The sequence below is a fragment of the Drosophila miranda genome, chromosome XR (assembly GCF_003369915.1).
Source record: "Drosophila miranda strain MSH22 chromosome XR, D.miranda_PacBio2.1, whole genome shotgun sequence".
NCBI lineage: Eukaryota > Metazoa > Arthropoda > Insecta > Diptera > Drosophilidae > Drosophila > Drosophila miranda.
The window spans coordinates 31,676,946-31,692,415 of NC_046674.1; the positions used below are offsets into that span (position 1 = coordinate 31,676,946).

General features: G+C 40.2%; 1 protein-coding gene across 6 annotated transcripts in view; it reads right to left on the reverse strand.

Moving 5' to 3' along the window:
• Window positions 1–4,572: 4,572 nt before the first annotated feature.
• Window positions 4,573–15,470, reverse strand: part of LOC108151473 — a 61,228-nt gene continuing 50,330 nt past the window's right edge. For 4 of the 6 annotated variants that reach the window (XM_017280105.2, XM_017280103.2, XM_017280101.2 and 1 more), the window contains one exon: window positions 7,674–10,123. In XM_017280105.2, the coding sequence (XP_017135594.1) occupies window positions 8,064–10,123 (2,060 nt within the window). In that variant the 3' untranslated portion in view covers window positions 7,674–8,063. Of the gene's footprint in view, window positions 6,384–7,673; window positions 10,124–13,471; window positions 13,995–15,470 lie in introns of those variants that run through there. The other 2 variants (XM_017280102.2, XM_033388014.1) reach the window with 2 other exon arrangements.

Below are 15,470 nucleotides of genomic sequence, written 5' to 3' on the forward strand. Positions count from 1 at the left end.
TTGACCACATGGACATATTTTTAAAAAGTTTTTTTAACGCAAACAAATTAGGTTGATGGCGAGAAGTACTATATTTGAAATTCTATTGATGACATTTTCGCAAAAGTCATAATTGACTGCCAGATGACACCCCACCAAAGTTTTTTGCATGGTTGTATGTGCGTGTGTATTGAACTTACAAGCAAAAGTCCAGCCTAACTTTGTTTTTGTGCAAGCAATTCTTACTGGTATTTGCTGATCTGCTTTGGATCATCTGCTTTGGATCATCGCTATCGAGCATCTTCGCCGGACGCGCACAGTCCATTTGGAAACTTGTCTGAAATACAGTGTCTCAAATAGTGCCACTTGTGATTTCGAGGCTATCGCGTTAACTGAACGCTTTAGCCAGGGTTCTTTCGTCTCCGATTAGAAAATTTTCGTTCCATGGAATTTAATTTATTGCAGTTAAAGTCAGCATTGAGCCGACATCTATCTCTTTGAACTGCTCTTATATTTCACCTTGGTCTGAAGCTGATGTTTCTTTCTTTGCTGCCTTGTGATGTGACAAATCTGCTGCTACCAAAATGGCGAAATGTCTATCGATATCCGATGTCTCTGTTGTCCAAATTAAGTCCGTTAAAAAAAATAGTAACAGACTTCTGGACCTATGTAGCATTTGTCACCTCGCTAGCGCTTTTGTGCCGACAGCCAGAGGTAATCCGACATCTTTTCCGGAAGACCCATACCATCCCTTTTGCTCGATATTTGTCGATTGTGTCCGATCCAGTATCAGTACCAATTGAATGACACCAAGCCGTAAGAAGTGTTTTCTAAAAACTAATGTCTTAATAAACCATTGGTTTGAATCTTCAACTCTCCCAGGTCGACTGGTGGGTTCTGTAGTTCGAATTTCTACGCAATAGTCAATTCCTTCTATGAAATCGTTAGCTCCGCAATAAATATATGTATATGTGTATTCCTTCAATCACTGTACCTGTATCGTCCAAGGCTCGCCAGCAATTTATTCTATCAAAAAAATCTCCTGTTTATCCTCTCTGTGGTAGACTTGAAGCTGCAAATAATTAACTAATTATCACGAAAAAAGCACTTAATCTATATTGCTTAACCAACCATAGAACATAGTCTTCAAACCGCAGCACACTCACATAAACACAGTAACATAACACTTGAAGGCGCGATAGCTTAACCATACTAAAACGAACCAATCGATAAAAGAAATCAAAAAAATAAACACACTGCAAAAAAAATGTCTCTCGCACCGCCAACAAAGCGCACCCGCCCCAACGCTGGGACAGCTACTGAGCGCCTCTCCGACGCCCCATCGCCACAGTTGCTGGAGCTGCTTAAGGATCAATTCCAAGAGCAGACCATTCAAATTGCGTCCCACGTCCGGAATCGGATCCGGATCCGGATTCGATCTGTGGTGAGGGCAAGCGTATGGGTGCAAGAGTTATAAACTTGCAGCAAGAGTTGGTTGATCGAGGCGAGCCTGGCGGCCGAACACATCGCAACGAGCACGCGTAACTACGAATCCTCGGCGCTCCCTATGTGGAGGGAGAAAACGTGAGAGCTCTGTGTAACAAGCCTTGCTTCAAGCTCTAGCTGAACCACCAACAAGAATTCATGACGTATTCATGGCCCGACAAACAGAAAGCTCTGATGTCGATACCGTAATTATCGTTAAAATAGAAAGCGTCCGAGAGAAGATCAATCTCCTTAGAATAATTGGGGTATACCGGGTTCGACTCAGAAGCTGTTATCTATGTGAGTGGAAAGCTTTTAAGGGATAACTACCAATTATTTAAAGAGGCCATGCGAATGAAGAACCATAAATGCATGGATGAGCTTTTGTCGATCGCACCAGCTAACGAGTCTGCCTCTCCTCTCCTCTCCCTCTCTTCAAAGACGCAACAGGTGTCTCAAATAGCTTGCGCTCTTAAGCACTTACCTACTGCTCTTTTATTTTTAATAGCTAGGTCATTGTTAGTAATATTATATTATTTATTACTTCCTTTTACCTATATCAAATGAATCGTTTTTTTAATATTGAGATTGCGTACCTAATAAAATCACACTCTATCAATAAATGGTGAGGTAGGTAGTTCCATAGCCGGTAGTATGATTAAAATTATTAGTAACCACAGAAATGGTCTCGAAGTTTGATAAGGAAAATCGATGAGTTTATTTTTTAGATTTATTTTTCTTCAGTCAAATGTAGATGGTATGTACATATGTATATGTATGTGTTTCTGAGACTTGGTTTGTCTCTGATTTATGTGACTTGTCAATTTTGTGCGATGGTTATGTTGTTTTTCGTTCAGATCGTATTGGACATGGTGGCGGACAGCTGGCGTTGCCATATATGGTCATTTCCGCGGAAATGTCAACCGAGGCCAAACAATTTAAAGTGAAAACGAGGGGGAACGTTGTGAGTTGCTGCGGAGACCGCAACTCTACATTTATACCCGATACTTAGTCAGTATGGCTCTCCTCCGACAGACGCCGCTAATATTAAACGACACGACAGAGAGTGCGTGCGAGAGAGACAGAAAATCAGTCTGAGCGTCACGTCGGGCGCTGCGTAGCCACTGAAAATTGATTTCTTGCTTTTGGCTACAAAAATGATCCGATCTGATCCAGATTCAGCAACCGGATAGATATGGTCATTCTCTATGATTGTGCGTTCTTAGTTTTCTCGAATCTGCAATATTGTGGATGCAACAGATTTTCGTCCTTTGTGGGGGCGGAAGGGGGTGGGACGAAATTTTGAGATATACGTTATATAGTGAGATCTAACAGGAGTGCGGATACTAAATTTGGTTACTCTAGCGTTAATAGTCTCTGAGATTTGTGGATGCCCCAGATTTTCGTCCTTTGCGGGGGTGGAGGGGGTGGGGCGAAATTTTGACACAAAAAGGTCAAGGTCCGATATCACAGGAGTGTGGATACCAAATTTGGTTGCTCTGGCTCTTATAGGTTCTGAGATCCTTGAACTCATAGTATGCAATTGGCAAAACCGACCATGAAACCTGTCTGTTAGAGAGAGACAGAGCGAGAAAGAATGAAATTGTTTTCTTGATTCTGGCTATAATAATTATACGATCTGGTTCAGATTTTACAGTCTAGAACATATAGTCATCTTCTACGATTCTGCGTTTTTAGTTTTCTCGTATCTTTGATTTTGTGAATGCCACAGATTTTCGCCCTTTGTGGGCGCGGAAGTGGGCGGGGCAAAGTTTTGAAATATTTTCGTAGCAGTGAAATATCACAGAAGTCCGGATATAAAACGTCGTTGCTCTAGCTCTTATAGTCTTTGAGCACTAGGAGCTGATAGGGACGGACAAACGGACAGACAGACATGGCTCAATCGACTCGGCTATTGATGGTGATCAAGAATATATATACTTTATGGGGTCGGAAACGATTCCTTCTGGACGTTACATTTACTCATTTCACGTTACTCATTTTGAGTATCGGGTATAAAAACAGCGTTGTCAACGATTTACGAGCGCCGGGGAAGCAGTTCAAGAGTTCAAAAACCATGTTTTGATGGTGTCTCAAAAGGAATTGAAAAACTGCTATGAGCAATGGTTCTAACGAATGCAAAAGTGAAGGGGAAATAGGGGCAAACAAAACCATTTTCATTGAAAAGTTTTGGTTCTTATTTGCTATTCCCGAAATATAAATAGCAGCCCTCGTAGTCGCATAAAATGAATATGTAGTGACACACTGTAATACACACTTGACATTTGTCAGATTTAATAAATCTCCTTTCTTTCAAAATTTCAGTAAGAGTGGCCACAGCCGAACATCTTCCCTTATATATTATTTTTTGCCGCTAAACTCCTAAACTACTGAACTCGTGTCTTGTGATGATTATCTTAAAGTATAAATGTGATCGATGAGGGGCTGCTTGCAGATTTAGGGTATAGGGTCACTCCGTCGGTGATAGTCTCTGCGTCGTTTTAAGGTTGGATAGGTGGCCAACGTTTCTATTTGGGATCCTTACAAGGAGAAGAAGGAAGGCAAGATCTTAGATGATGATACGTCTAAGCTTTTTCAAGACAGAATTAGGGTTTTATTCAGATCCAGATTTCTTCCACAAAATCTGTTGAAATTTTTCAGCTGGTCGATGCATGTGTTTTTCAACAGTGCTCTCTGGCTGTTCTACTCGATTTGTATCTATCTATCTATCGTTCTATATATGTATCTAACTATTTGACTATATACATCCGAACCATTCAATTTACTGTCCTATGTTTTGACCGCAATTTATACATTTACATTGTTTGATAAACTCCCAATTCAATCAAGCGGTTCATTTTTGAATCTTATGTAAAAAGATTTCGCATTTTTATTCACATAAAAAGAGATAACGAGCAGATAAACGTTTGTTAGGAAAGTTGTACATATGTAGTAGAAAGTGACACCTAACAAATGTATGAATGACTTTGGGGTATTTTTACATTCCTTCTTCATTAATTGATACGTTTTAAATGTCAGTAACATTTGCTGCTTATTTTCAGTTTTCTCTGTTTCGGCTTCAGCTTTTTCCCTGTGGCAATAAGGACATCAAAAAATACACTCATTTTTATTTATTATAAAGTTAGATACTCGTATATAAATTATGTATATGTATATAACATTTAACATTAACAACTCTTAACCGCTGGCTCTCTATATTTCCCTCTCTTTCATAGTCCTGCCTTCTCCATATCATTCTTTTGTATTCTGTGTAAAATCTAATGAGGAATATGCAATCTCTGAGATTGTTTAACACATTTATGGACTCCTTTAACATATAGGTTACGTATCTCAATTACATTTTCAAAGTGTATCCAATTTTCTATTTTGAATAGGATTTACAAACAAATTCTTCAATTTTATCAAGTGTTTCATTCTTTCAGTTTTCTGTTTTCAGTTTGCTTCATTGATTAAATATTCTTGGGAGTGGGGGAAATTCGTGCTCATTATAGATAGAATAAATATATGGGTATACATTGTACATATATGTATATAAATAAGGGTATACAAATGCACATTTCGTTCGATCTTTCTTTAGGGTCCGGGTAACACATGTTGAATATAGTATTCCTAGGATTAACTGCTGCAATTAAATTTTCCGTTCGCGTTTTTACTACTTTCTCTTATTGTATGATAATACAATAGCAATAATTTGCATTTAAAAACGTACGTGATATATTTTAGACAATATAGGATAACACCGATATATGCCTTACAGCGCTATCATATCATCTATCAACGTTAATGGAGCTCTTAATGGTAATAGTTTTATATATAGCTATAATAATAGTAATAACATAAGTTTCATTTTTCTTTGTGTTTTCGTCCATAAAATTAAAGAATAAAAAACAAACAAAAAATTGTCCATAAACAAATAATTGCGTTTTCATTAAATCATTAAAAAAGTCTTTTGGAATTTCTCGCATATTCTTCGTAGTTTTAACTTAAATTGTATGTATGTGTATATATATATAAATAACTGTTTAATCAATAGTTTTTCACCCTTTTTGGATTTAATTTAGTATCTGTCCTAAAGGCAATAACCCTAGTATAAGCTCAAAAAAATGTATATTGTATTTTTGCATGAAAATTCTTGTAAATTCTAAAGAGGGGAAACAAAATGTACATTTCTGACTTCATGAAGAATGTGTTTTACAGCAGCAAACGGAGATTAATAGTGGATGTCAGACAACAGTCGGATCTTTGAAAATTAGTCTGATCAACAATCAGCTGTCATGAGGCAAAGATTTCGGTCTCTCTCATTTAGATTCTCTTTCTGGCTGATATCTACTATTGCCTTTCGGCTAACATTTTTTTTCGGGATCTTGCCTTTTGAACTTCTAGTATTTCTGTATTCAGTATTCAGTATTTCGTTTTTGAATTTCTATTGATCCTGGGAGTTGCGTCTTCCAGTTCATTTATTTCATAGGTATATGGCAGTTGTAAATCAGTGTTTCTATTTAACTTTTTGAGATGATTTGACTTTAATTTTCTTAGCTAACGCATAATATACTATATATAAGAAATGTGTATATATGCTATATATGATTGTTTCAGCTTCAATAAAGCCGTAAATATTTGTTTGTGTGTTTGTGTGTGTGTGTGGGTGTATGTGTTCCTTTTTTTTGATGGGGGAGGAAACAGACAGAAAGGGAGTGCCTTGACTTCTCCCATCTTGTCCTTTCATTCGCTGTCGCGCTTGGTCAATGTTGGTCCACGCTGAAACCTTGAATCCGTATCCGTAGGTGTCACTGTACAGTACAGTACATATACATATATACTTAATATTAGGCCTTTATAGGAGGTAATAATAAAAAAAAGTCCACGTAGTTTAATTTGTTGATCTAAAGCCGTTTACACTGCAAAAATAAAAAGAAATAGTAAAATTACAATCGAATTTTATAAAAATGATCATTAACTGGCAATTTCGCTAAATGAACATTGGGGTTGCGCTTATAAATAAAAGCATAACTTTCAAAAGTCTCAGTTTCCCGATTCGACAACGTTTAGAGGTATGGACTTTAGGTCAAAGTTTAAAAATACGGTGTTTGGCCAATGGCTATGGCAGCTATGGCAAATTTCAGCTCGATTTGTTCATATTTTAGCCAACAATAAATAGTTCAAATTCCACTTTTCAGACTAATGTGCAATTACACGTGCAGCGTAATAAACTAAAGCCTGTTTAGAGTCCAATTTTGCACGACTTAACGGCGCTACTTTCCTAGAGAAACTATTAGACCAAAATCTATTGAACAAATCAAGTTTATGTTTGGTATGACTAATCAGTACGTTGCAACGCATTTAAATGACAGAAGAAATGCAAAAATTAACTTCTGCCAAGTTAAATTGAGCAAACATCATGCGCGTACTGATTACGTTCAATTGTTAGAGTTAACTCAAATTTGTTTGGGATCGGCTGGCTCCGAAGGGTCATTGTTTAAGACTCCCCGTAACAATGCACCATGCACGCAGGATGTCTAAGTCGATTTATACCATGAAAATATATTTATTTTTCGAGAGGAGTTTATATGGACAAATCGAGGAGGAAAATATTTGCGCGATGTATCTATTTTTATAGTGCGTTTTTATATAAATTATTGGATTCGGTCAACTCCAAATCTGGACTTTCAATTTACTATATATTGTATGTGCAATGTACAATCTTTAGAAAGTTGATCGTAAAATTGCAAACGTCGTTCTAAAAAGTACTTGTAGTCATTTGTGGTATTTGTCTGATAAAAATATCGAACTTGCATTCTTTGACGATAATATTTTCTTAATTGAGAAATGAGAAATGGCGGAACAGCTCTGGCACTTTAGAACGATGGACGATTAGAATATCAAATCTTCTACAAAACGCTGAATTTTAAAAGATAAAGATTCTCCTACGACTGGTACAAAGAGATTATCTCATTTTTTCACACCGAATTCTGCTCAAATTATTCGATCACTTTTTTTCATAGGCTTTTTAACTAAAGATCCTTTAAAATGGCATAATAGTAAAGATCAAAAAATAAAAATGCTGAACTGTTGAACTTATAAAAGACCATATTCCAATACTAACAATTAAGAAGATGACTTCCAGAACATGCTGGACGTCGCAAAGGAATACTCCACTCAATATCCGTTGAATAATAAAAATGCCTTAATTCAAAATAAAAGTATAGTGTAAACTATTTATTGTTGGCTTAAATAATAACCAATCGAAATGAAATTTAAGGGGCTGGATTAAATTTAATATTCTAAAGCATAAAAACAAATTCCGCCCGATCAGAACGATATATAGCATAGCTGCCATAGGAACCATTGGCCAAATATCGTATTTTTCAACTTTGAGCTCAAGTCGGCCCCCTTAAACGTTGTCGAATCGGGCTATAACTTTATAATTTATTGTATTATATTATATATAATTTTTAATCCCTAACAGTTCATTACTAAGAAATTTATTCCAAGTGTAAGAAATTTGTTTCCTAGTAATTAAATCGGATGTATCCAATAATTGTAGACGTTGGAAAACGTTTGAAATTATAAAGAATTTTTTAAAAATAGCACCCTCCAATACTCCCAATAAGCCCAAACTCACGCTGATCGAAGGTGCTCGGATTTATGTAGCTGATTAGATCCTGATCAGACATCGTGGTCAGCTCCTGGGGTATTGGTGGCTGGACAGCCACGGCCGCGGCAGCAGCGACGGCCCCAACAGCCGCTGGTAAAATGCTTCCCGCCGTGGTGGGTGCCGAAGCCTGTTGGGTCATCACGGCCCCATTAGTGGTGACGGCAGCGGTGGCCACGGACTTCTGCAGCGCATTCTCGCTGGCCAATGCAACGATCAGAGATTCTTGAGGTGTGGCCGCTACAACGGGCAAGTGGGCGTGGCCGTGCGAGTGACCATGGCCGTGACCGTGACCGTGGCCATGACTATGACTGTGGCTGTGACTGTGACTATGACTGTGGCTGTGGCTATGACTATGGCTATGGCCGTGGCCATGGCCAGAAAGCGACTGAAAGCTGGCAGCCTCCGCGGCCACGGCTGCAGCAGCTGCGACTGCCGTCTCCGGTGGGGTTGCGTGGCTCAGAAGTAGATTGACCAACGGATCCTCGCCAGCGTCTACGGGATTGGTAGTCACTGCAACTCCAGCCTGCGGCGAACGCGTATGCGAGTGTGTATGCGAATGGGTGTGGGTACGGGTGTGCTGGTGATGATAGTGGTGCTGCTCTTGCTCCTGGGTGGTGATGAAGTCAGCGGCCGCCTTGATGATCATATTGCTGACTGCTGTCGAGGTGGCAGTGGCAGTCACCTCCGGTTGCAAGGCCGCCGGTGTTGGTGGAAGGGCATCTACTACCCCACCGGCCGACGTCGGCGGACTCATCATTATGTTGCTCAGCGCCAGGGCAGCCACGGCCGCATCTTGCTGCGTCGGTTCCGGCTGCATGGCTATGTCGTTCAATATGGAGTTGGCCATGGTCACCTGGTGGGGCGCTAGTATGTTGGGCACCACCGCAGTGGCTGCCCCGTTGGCCGAGCAAAGTATGGTGGATGGCGAGACGGCGGGGTTCATGATGATATCGGTGGAGAGGCTGGCGCCTACATCGACGGGGGAAGGAGCGAGGATGGGGGCACCGGCCAGAGCAGCTGCCGGCTCCGAGTTTAGTATGATGTCCTGTGTCAGCGGCGAGCTGTTTGGAGAGGACTCGTTACCGCTCAACGAGCTGCTCGAGTTTGTCGAGCCGAGCGACAGACTTCGCTCGAGGACACCGTTTGTCGGGGCTCCCGTCTGGTGGCTGCCGTGGCTCAGTACGCCCACCTTCGACTGCAGAATGTCGGTCAGCGCGTGATCGATCACCGCCGCACTGGTAAAGAGTGCTGACTCTGTTGTTCCATTGCTGCTGACCACCGATGTGGACTTTGTCAGCTCGTCGATGAACTTGTGCACACTCGCTGCTGCCGCCGCTGTGGCCTGCTGTTGCTGCTGTGGCTGCTGTTGTTGCTGCTGTTGTTGCTGCTGTTGTTGCTGCTGTTGTTGCTGCTGTTGTTGCTGCTGTTGCTGCTGCTGATGCTGCTGCACCACGTGCTTGACAATCTCGTTCTTCACGGCCAGCTCCACAGCCACCGCCACAGCAGCGGAGTCAATGTCCACACCGGTGACGGGGAATCCGGGCAAACTGTTCGACTGATCGAACATGATCGTGTCGAGGCTGGACTTGCGGGCAAAGTGCGTCTGATGGTGGTACTGCATACCGTTGGGGCTATCCGGGGTGGGCTCCGCTGTGAGTGGGCTGCTCGTGCTGCTGTCGTCGATTAGCTCGCTTTTTAAGGCCTCGGCACTGGCCACGGCCACCGCATTGAGGTGGACGAGCTGCTGATCCGTGATCATGGGCGTGGCGCTGGGCAGCGACGAGCGGCGCACAACGCCCATCGGTATCTGTGTGGTGATCGGTGGGGGCATCATGCCCGAGTCTATCTCGTGCTTGGTCTCCACTACCACCCCCTCGCCACTGGAGGCTGGTCCTGATCCGGAACCGGACGCCTGGGAGTTGGCCGACCAGTTCGATCCGCTGCTCGAGGGCGACGCTGTGGTGTCCATAAAGTGGTTCACATCTACAAAACATATGGGAGGGAAAAGATTTAGTTTGCAACGTTTTGGCGGCACTTCAATCGGGGGAGCATGGTCGGGGTGGTCGGAGTGGTCGGGGTTCTAAAATAAAGAAACTAGCTAGAGTAACAAAAAAAAAAAAAAACAAGTTACAAATGAAAAGAATAAAATACGAGACCGAGTGGTGGTTAGGTAAGGAGTAAGCGCTTTGGATGTAATACATCTAGAGAGAGGCAGAGAGTATGATAGTCCGGGAGCATTTTATTGGAACTACAACTTAGGCACTACGGAAAAATTAAGCTAGAAACGCTCCCGGACTCGAGCGCTCCTTCAGGACGATTCGGGGCTCTAGGTGGGGTCAGGGTCGAGGGGTCTTTTTGTGTTTGTTTTTCGTTTTGGTTTTGGTTCAAATATTGTTAATCATTACATGCTAGGTTTGCTTATTCTATGCTTATTTTAAGCTTATTTTATATATATATATATCTATGAACTAATAGTTTGTATTGCCTGGGAAATGACCTGGGAATGCTAAACGAGTCACACATCCAATCATTCAAAGGGGTTGGAGAAAGGAGCTTCTTCAGAAAAAGAATTATTTCCCATAGCCCCATAGCGGGAAAACATCAAGACAACTGAACGCCAGATATAAAACGATCAAGTGATAGAAACCACCCCAAGACACAATACAGATCAAGGATCAACAGACATACACTCACACTCTATCCCTACAGCCGGTAGAATTGTCGGCTGTTCAGCTACAAATGTATATCTCACTGTATAATGAATCAATCAATCAACCAATCACTGAGACTTGAGACTTGAGCCTTGAACCCACACCATAATATATGAAGTGATCAAAAACAGGGAAAACCTTCTCTCAGTCGTACAAAGCAGATCAACGAGCAGCAACACACACCCACATACACACACACACACACACACAAACAAAACCAATCTATGAATTCCGCATCCATCAATCACTCAATCAGTCAATCACTCGCACACACGCCAAGCAATTTCCATCTCTACTTAAAAGTTCAACTTAATGTTAGGCCTAAAACTATTACTAAGGTTCAAGTTCGACTTAAATGGTAATGCTTATTATTATGTTCATGTAGGTATAGGAAAGTGCGGAGAATGGATTAGTACTGGAGGAATACCTATGGTGGACTCTGTTACCCATGAACCTCGTACTACATATACATAAATAGACAATAGACTAAAAATATTCCACTCCTTATGAGGCTCAACTGCACGTTCTCTGGTGGGATGCATGGTCGAAAGCTGCTTGCGTTCTCTAGGCGTAATGTTGAGGCTCTGAAGTCGAGCAATGTTTGAAATTCCGCTCGTTCTAGACGAGTCCCATCACTACCAACCCTTCGATATGTTCTTTCAAAACAAGTACCCACGCTTTTGTCACCTCATCTGTGGCAGTTGGTTTCATTTGACTTGATTTTGCTGAAGCTTGCTGTACGATTGCTGCCGTTCCCTATTATCAGCCGACAGATACAATTCATTCATTTACTTTGTTGCACATCCGCAGATACCAACACAGATAGATGTGCCATTGTGCCCCTGCAAATCGATTTACATACTCGATGATTATGATTGGGTTCCAGGTCTGCTGAGTTCCACTGAAAATTGGCTTAAAAATTAGCATGATCATTTTTTGGAGGGCAACTGAAACGGAACTGAAAAGGGATGATAGTAATTTCTAGAACAGACGATTCTTTACTTTGAACCGTGTCCAAAGAGAATGGTCGTTTGTTAGTACAGTTGGTACAGCTACATATGTATGAATCGATAATAATGAAACATTTTTAAATGAGACAACGAATATGTACCGGCTCAGGTATGAGTATTTCGAGGAGAAAAAGTACATTTTTCCATCATATTCCATTATTCCACTATTATGTATACCAGATCTAAAAAAATCCATCCTCTATGTACATATACAAGCGAAACATGAATTTTCCCCGTTTGAAATATAACCTCAATGTGAAAAGACTTTAGCGGTTCAAACTGTTCGAAATGATATCGCAGTACAATGATCTTCAGACCTCCATACCAGAACAGGAAGGGACAAACACAAAAGCTTTCATTCTTGTATGAGTGTTGTTAGCGAGTGAATATACATTGGCGGACAGTAAAATGTGGACATTCATGTTGTCTATCTTTAAGCCGGTGATGCGTATTTAAAAACTTAGAATTCAGTCGGGAAACATTTTTATACTGTAGATTAGCTGTTTATTAACGTCTCTTTTTCATAAAAAATGCAAGAAGTTAAAACAAAAACAAAAAACTAACAACAAAAAATGTATGAAAATGCATTGGGGTCAGAAAACATTAGTTTTGGAACTATTAGCCCCAAACTTGGGATGACCAATTAAACAATTTTTATACAAAATTTAAAAAACCGCGGTTCCCTCATGAAGTAGGAGGAAGACCACCCCAAAGGACTATCAAAGTAGGACCGTGTTCTGAAACAGTACAGCATCTCAAATCGGTTCAAAATGGCATAAGATATTAGAAGGCAGAGACCCAAAACTTGATCTGAATTGAACAAATATTTGAAAAAGTGTGGCATAACGATATAAACTTCGAATCAATCTGCAAATTAGGAGGTACCGAACATTCGCATTGAAAACTAGTTCTAAACACCGAGGAAGTTCAAAAAAATATTTAACTAATTCTTTACCTACTCTTCAATATTCATAGAATTAATCATAATAACAGAACAATTTTATTGCCGGACTAAAATCCTAGAATGAATTTTACAAAAGTGAATACCAAAGTGAATACTTTTTGATTTGAGGATTCTTTGAAAACAAGGACGTTTGCATTCAAACTTTTAATGTGTGTTCGTTAGCCTTTTAAATTGTTTAGTTAGTTTCATAAGCTTTTTTCTTGAAGAACAAAGCAAAACTTTATAATACAAAAAAAAAAAAAAACACTTTTTTACTGCAAATTTCACTGTCCGCTACTGCAGGTGTATCTATGTATGTATGCATGTATGTATGTATGTATGTATGTATGCATGTATGTATGTATGCATGTATGTATGTATGTATGTATGTATGTATGTATGTACATAGTATGTACTATATGGAAAATGTTTACATGTGATTCTTAAAGGGGGGATGGGGATATGCATGTGAGATGGGCGCCACTAAGACTATGTTTAGTTAATTGGAATGGTATGTGTGTGTGGAGGGCGGGTAAAGTGTTTGTTCAGTTCAATAATATATATATGTATATAGAAAATGTAGTACGAAATGACAAAAAAAATGTTTTCTTTAGTCAAGTAGTAAATGTTTTTGTATGGTTTTTTGTGTTTTTGTTTGAACCAGTACCCTAGGCATCCTTGAAGTTGCTGTTGCAGTTGAGACTAGAGTTGGGAAGTGGTCGCTGGCTCGATGGCTCGATGTGGTTCGGGCTGCGGTGCTTCGTGCTCGTATGCTTCTCCGCTGATGAACGTCTCGGGGAATGCGCCTTGGTGCCGTTTGCCTGCGTGTGTGTGTGTCTGGGTGTATGGGTGTGTACGTGTTTTTTCACCGCTGGTCTATCTATAGATTGAGCGTACGTATGCATCCAGCGTTGCTTTCCAGGCGAGCTTTTCCAGATTTGTCTCATGGATTTAGCCTTAGCTGGGCTTTGCTTTGCTATTTTTTGCTATTGTTATATGTGCTATTGTATATAGAGATACAGGATATATCGGTGTCTATATATTGATTTTATATCGACTTTCGATTAATGACTTAATTTTGATTTAAATTTGGCTTTGGTTTTGGTTTGTTTTTGGTTTTGGTTTTGCATTTTATAGCACTCAAAATGTATACATATTTGACTATATAGTTAGATTGAGCACCTAAATTGCTAAGAGAAGGGGAAGGAGGAAGAATATAAAGTAAAAATATATATATGCATATTTTTTTTGGTTTTGTTTTTTTTTGATTTGGGGAAGGGGTTTTGTTTTTGTTTTTGTGGAGGGGAAGATCTTTTAAGTGTTGCAAAAAATATATATTATATTTGGAGGTTTCCTGTCCTGGATTTTCATATTATTTGCCTGAATCGATAAAAGTGTTTTTTCTTTTGTTGGGGCTGCCTTGATCTTCTTCTTCTTCTGTTATTTATCGTCCTGATCTTCTGATCTTCTGCTTCTTGTGGGTTTCAATATCGGTTTGTTTCATGAATTTAGCTTGGTTCGGTTCGCCATTGTCTTTGGCGGGCATTTCTTGGAGGAGGTTTCTTGGTGAGAACATGATCAAGAAAACTCTGCACCTCATTCACACACGCACTCGCTCACCCACGCACTCGCTCACCCATGCACTCGCTCACCCATGCACTCGCTCATCCACGCACTCGCTCACAGCAAGGCCTGAGATCACTCACAGCCCCAGACACACTCAGGCACCCAATACACACTCAGCAACACGCACTATCACTCTCACTTACACACACCCACAACCAAACAAGTATATAATTCAGGTAGTTAAAGAAAGGTAGTTATGGAAATCCTAGCAACAAAGAATACCTTTCTCGGCACCAAGCCGACGGGTGCTTTTTTCAACTCAAATATGGAACCAATTTCAATTTCAATTTACGAGTACGGGTACGGGTACGGGTACGAGTATGAGTATGAGTATGTACCATGTATGGAAGGATTCTCCGAATTTGCTTCTACGAGTATCTGTCAATATACTATGTATGCATGTAAATTAAACATTCATTCAGCAGAGTTGTTTCGATCAGTTACCAAGCGAATTCCGATTTATTGTCCTTCCTTAATCAGGGAGTCAGGGAGTCAGGGAGTCACGGAGTTAACGGCAAGGACAGAGACAAGGAGAGAGCGAAAGAGAGCGGCAGAGGAACGGGGAATTGGAGGTCTAGTTTCTCCGAAGGCATCAATCGCCATTGCCATTGCACGACATTGCTTGTGACTTATTCATTTATGATTGTGTTTAGTTTACTTGGTAATTGTTGATCGTACTTATAGATTAAATTATATATTATTTTATTTTATATCCTTTTCCGTTGGTTTCGCTGGTTTCGTTTGTTCGTTTACATTTCCTACTTACAAACTATGTGGTTTTATTTTTATTCGGTTATAGATCTTTTCATGCGTTACTCTGTGCAATAAACTATAAAATTAAATATGAAAGGAAACAAGTATAGAACAAGTACATATGTATGTTCGCAAGCAAAAGCGGGAGTGGTTGTGGTGGTTAATCAAAATTTCATTCATTTAGAATTGAAATGAATCGTTTGTATGTATGTGTGTACGTATATAGTGGGTTATGATCCATAGTTGGTTAATATGTAGGCAAAATGTATGAGGGAACCCAAAAACAG